This window comes from Monoraphidium neglectum (genome assembly GCF_000611645.1).
Source record: "Monoraphidium neglectum strain SAG 48.87 unplaced genomic scaffold scaffold00278, whole genome shotgun sequence".
NCBI lineage: Eukaryota > Viridiplantae > Chlorophyta > Chlorophyceae > Sphaeropleales > Selenastraceae > Monoraphidium > Monoraphidium neglectum.
The window spans coordinates 19,580-24,620 of NW_014013350.1; the positions used below are offsets into that span (position 1 = coordinate 19,580).

Here is a 5,041-nt window from a genome sequence, read left to right on the forward strand (position 1 = left end):
TGCGTCCGCATGCAGTGCATGGCAGGATTTCTCAGGTCATGGCTGAGGCAATACTGCTCGTGCTTTGTGTTGTTTACTTCTGCCGCGCGCCGCCTTGCCTTGGCATGGTGCTGGTCTGCATGTGCAGTAGGCACTGCCTGCAGTTTTTGCGAGCGCGAGCAAGCTCTGCGTGCCATTGCCGTCATCTCACGATCAGTATTTCCCCCAGAATCCGATGTGTTACTGTGCTCTTCTGCATCTGTAAGCAGGTGCGTTGACATTTCAGACCAATTGCTACCCTACGCCTTGATTGCAAACAGCCACACCCAACCCACCAAAGGGTGGGCAACAAACACGCACACGGTGCATATTGTCACGGTCAAAACAGAGCCGGCTGCAAACTTCGACTCAGCCGCAGCCTCAGCCCAGACAGCGGCGAACGCAGACGCGTATCGGCCGCCGCGAGTCATGTCATGCAGGTGGTGAGTCACAAGAAACTTTGCCGGCTGGCTACTTCTCCAGATCTGCAAATGCCGGCCCAGGGTTTTCTCGGTCAAAGTCTGTGAACAAAGGGAACTGCCATGGCATCTTCACAGGGTCCATTTCGGGTATCTGGGCCTGTTTGGGAGGTTGCACATTTGCAATATTGCATTTGCAGTTGTGATGAACAGGACGAGCAAGTGTAATGATGCAGGTGGGCAGGGTGGTCGTCGAAGGAGTTGTTGTGTGTGATATTGCAGCCGCCCCTGCACGCAAAAGGGCACGCAACACCATTTGTTGGGGGTCATTTATGAGGACGCAAATGCCACACATACACACACACACATACGGTCTCACGTTCTCTCTCTCACACAACATGCACACACGAACACATATTTTCTCACCCTCTCTTTCTGTCTCTCTCACCTTTTCTCTCCTTTATCCCCTCTGTTGTGTGCATACACTCGCGCACGCATATGCGCATGCACACACACACACACACACACACACACACATACGCATACACACACACCTTGATTGTGCTGAGGACATCATTGAACAGCTTGTCGTTGCCTCCAGCTGCGGGCAAGATCGGGGGGCAGATGCGTGCCGCAGCAGCAAGTCTCTTTGACAGCTCCAGCCGCTTGTCACGGGCCCCCGCGTCGCCGGCGGCGGCGCAAGCCGCATACTTGCGATCTCCAAGTCGTTTCGGCGCAACGCCCGACTAGCGCCGACCGGACAGGATTTCGCCATTCATGATTTTCCATCGACTCACGCCCAAGGTGCAGCTTGTCTGGGTTGATGAACTTGGTCTGCCAGTCCGGCACGCGCTGCCAGGTCGTGAAGATGTCCAGCACCGTGGCGTTGTGCTTCCTGCCCAGCGCCTGCAGCTGGTCCACATACAGCTGGCTGTTGGCCAGGCTGCGGGCGCCCTGTGGGGTGAAATTTGATGGGGCCAGAAAGTCCAGCAAGGTACTGTACAACGAATTGGCGGGACGCCACATCAGCGCGGTGCGCATGTTGCTGGATGCACGGCGCATTGGAAACAAGGAGCCGGCGAGACCTCAAGGGGAGGCTGCCCGGTGTACGAGCGCAGGACGGCCAAAAGACCCCGCACGCAAGCGGCGTCTGTCTGTCACCGCGCGCCGACCCACCGGCTTGCCGGGCGTCTCCACCACGGGCGGCGGCGTGATGAGCAGCCAGTGCCTGATGCCCTGCTCGTTCCCTTTTGACACAATGGCGTCCACATTCTCAAAGAACTTCTCGGGTGAGATGTACGCCTTGCTGCGAGCACAGAGGGTCCCGGTTCATGGCGCAGCAGGTGAGGAGAGCTTGCGCCGGCCGCGGCATGCTCAACCAGACGCCCACGCCACAAAAGGCAGCAGCTGCTCCACCACCCACGAACAGGCCACGACGACCCGCCCCACGCGCGCCCACAATGCAAGTTGGCAACCCTCAAGACGGCCGCTTCGCCCGCCCAGGGGATCGGGCGGCCGCTGGTAATCTCATGGCGACCCGGCTGGCCCCTCCCGCCGCCCCGCCTGCCCAGGGCGGCCTCACCCGGCGGCTTGCTTGACCTGACTGTCCTTCACCCCCAGGAATGCGATGCCCATTATGGGGTTTGTCACGTCAAACAGCTGGCGCGAAGTTCAGCAGCGCGCGTTTGGCACGCGGATGGAGTCAAACGTGTGTTTGTGTGCGTGTGTGTGTGTGTGTGTGTGTGTGTGTGTGTGTGTGTGTGTGTGTGTTCAAGGGGGGAAAAGCGCACCGCACGACTTGTCTGTGCGTACAAGGGCACCAAGGGGCTGGGGCGGCCTGCATTTGGCCGAAGCACACCTTGTTTCAACTGCTGCCCTCAGTTGCCTGCCAGCCCCCAAGCGAGTGCAACCTCCGTTTCCCCTCCGCCTCGCTCTACCCCGTTCCTTCCCTGGCCCCGCCTCGGGCCCCAGCCGCCAGCCCGCCACCCCTCACCCCTCACCGAGTCCAGCATGTAATCCACAAAATAGTTGGTGAAGTAGCCCCCAAAGCCGCGATTAATGAGGTCGGCCTGCACATTGGCGGCAGGGGGGTGGCCAGGGGTGGGTCCGCGTGCGATGCAGGCTGCACATCCGCTTGGAGTGGCGGAAGCACCCCCGTGCTTGGTGGGACAATGGCAAGCAGCAACACAACTGCCTACCTCCGCGCTGCAGAGGAAACCCTAGCTCCCGACGGTTCCCGACTCGGCGTTCGGGCGCGCACTGGCCGCCTGCTGGGCCCGAAAAGGCGGCGGAGTGCCCGAACAGCCGACCGGCTTCACTTTTGGGCTGTCGTCTCCCCCAACACCCCCCTTCCCAATCGCCACGCGTACCAGTTGGCCCCTAAACCACTTCTGGCATGCTCACCCCTCCACCGCAATGCAAGGGTTCTCCTCCCCTGATTGCTAAATGAGGGGCTGTGCGACAGAAAACTCGGGTCCCTGCCCCACACCCACCTTTCGCGCGTAGGGCCCGACCAGCTTTGACGCCCAGCCGCCGAGGTTGTAGCTGAACCCGCTCTCCGTGAGGCCGTCGCCGACCAGCACTATCGACGGCCGGGACCTGGCCACGCGGGACCGCAGGGAGCGGTGCGGGACGGCCCCGGGCGCGCCGTCGTCGGCTGACAGCATCCGCACCGTCATAACATCTTGATGGGCCACGCTGGCGCGCTGCAAAGTCGAGGGGTCAAGCGCGAATGGAGTTAATGAAGCCGTTGGCGGGGTTGAGACGTGACGAGATAAGTGAGGCGTGTGCTCTGGTACACATGCGGGCCGATTGAACCGCAGAATTCCCTGCTAGCGGCTAGCCCGCATGCAGCAGCAGTGTGATGTGAATGCGCGCGCAAGCCGGCCACGGGTGTGCGCGGCCAGCCAGCGCACCTTTGCCTGCAGCCCCATTCCAACTCCGAGCCCTACTGCTAATCCGGCTATCAGGGCTAGCGCGAACGCCCCTATAAACCATTTCTCGGTGGTCGTTCTAACACCTTTCGGCTCCCCCAGCAAGTCTCCGCTCATTGTTGATGCTGTCATGATGTATGAATACGTCTACCCGCCTCTCACTCAATATGCTGGCCATTGACGGAGCCGTGCTGTGATGCAGCTCGGAAATCGGAACAGCAACAATGACCGTTGTCTGGGGACCATGCTTTCTGTGCTTTGCGGCAGGTCACCCGTGAGAAATGGGTTGTTTGAGTATGTGTCAAGGTTTATCAATGGCAGTGGTTAGTCATGAATTCGTGCCGCTTTGCCGAACTGCCGGGATTGACCGAAGCGGCGGGTATGGCAGCACCAACGGCAAGCCTGCCGCAGCCCCAGCAACGCGGCAAGCTGCCGGTTTTCCTTGTAAGCATGGCTGCTTGTCAAACGGTAGAAGGATGGTGGGTAGGGATTGCAAGCTAACAAGGGGACACAGCAGGCCAGGCAAACGTCGACACTCCCTTAGGCCCCCGAGATGACATGCGTGGTCGGCCGAGAAATCGGCAGAGAGGTGGTCTGCCAAGGACATGGCGATTGCAGCGGGGTACAGCGGCAGCATTCCAATGATGCGTCAACTCTTCTTTGGAGGAGGGCCTCCCCACGACGGAGGACGCAGCCCCTGTCGCTGCTGGCCTGGGAAAAGGCGAGCTTTAAAACCGCGGTTCGCCGCCCGCAAGTCCCCCGCATGCACATGGTCGATCCAGCTGCCGGTTTCCTGGACTTCTTGAGGCTGTCCTGATGCCTGGCCATTTCGCACTTGGGTGCCTACAATCTCTGGTTACAGACTCTGCTTATCAATGCACTCTTGAATTGCTAGTCTCCCAGGGCAGTCATGCACAAAGATTCCCTCCCAAGCAAAAGGTTCTTAGCAAGTCTGTGAAAGCCATGTCGCCCTTGCTGCGCCACCCCTGCAGTTGGAGGCCTTGCAGTGGCTCCACGCCCACGGCTGCCCCTTTGACAGCCAAGTCACCTGTGGGCTGGTCTTGGCGCGCAACTTGGAGGGACTGCTGTAGGCGATAGACGCCGGGGCCCCCCAGCGACTACTTATGCTGCCGCGCCGCTCGCAGTCGACACTGTAACGTTATCCAGGTGGTAAGGGTGCACGGGTGCCTTAAGTATGGTGCCTGCTACCAGGCAGCGCGAGCAGGGCAATGGGGCTTGGTGCGATGTTTGGATGCGGGCGCGGGACCCGCCAGGCCCCTGCGTGGGATGGATGCGGCGAGGATGGAGTGGCTTGCGGTAATTCACGGGCAGTGAGATGTCGCGGACGCAGCACGGACGGAGCTCGAAGCGCGCGCCGCATCTGTTTCGGTGTGATGGGCAACGCTTTGATCCGGCCGGGCTGTTGAGAGATTGCGCAGAAGCAGCAAAGCATGCTTTCGCATGCAGCGCAGGGCGGGGTCTCCCAGGTCGCGCCTGTCTTGATGCTTGCGGTGCTTTTCCTATTTGCTGCCACCGCCAGCCGCCTTGTCTCTGCATGATGCTGTGCCGCAGTGTGAGCTGGCGCTTCATTTTTTTGAGGTCCCCGCAAGCCCGAGCAGGCGCTCTGTCCCCTTGCCCTCATCCTGTGGGTCAGTCATCTTAGACATACTT

The 5,041-nt window shown here is 60.3% G+C and overlaps 1 protein-coding gene across 1 annotated transcript; it reads right to left on the bottom strand.

Annotated features, from left to right (window-relative positions):
* Nucleotides 1–489: 489 nt before the first annotated feature.
* Nucleotides 490–3,115, bottom strand: MNEG_2456 (hypothetical protein; the record flags this gene model as incomplete). Its single annotated transcript, XM_014049066.1, has 7 exons — nucleotides 490–597; nucleotides 992–1,038; nucleotides 1,235–1,391; nucleotides 1,614–1,743; nucleotides 2,020–2,096; nucleotides 2,438–2,506; nucleotides 2,930–3,115. The coding sequence occupies 7 exons, from the start codon at nucleotides 3,113–3,115 to the stop codon at nucleotides 490–492; spliced, it is 774 nt and encodes a 257-aa protein (XP_013904520.1).
* Nucleotides 3,116–5,041: the final 1,926 nt, after the last annotated feature.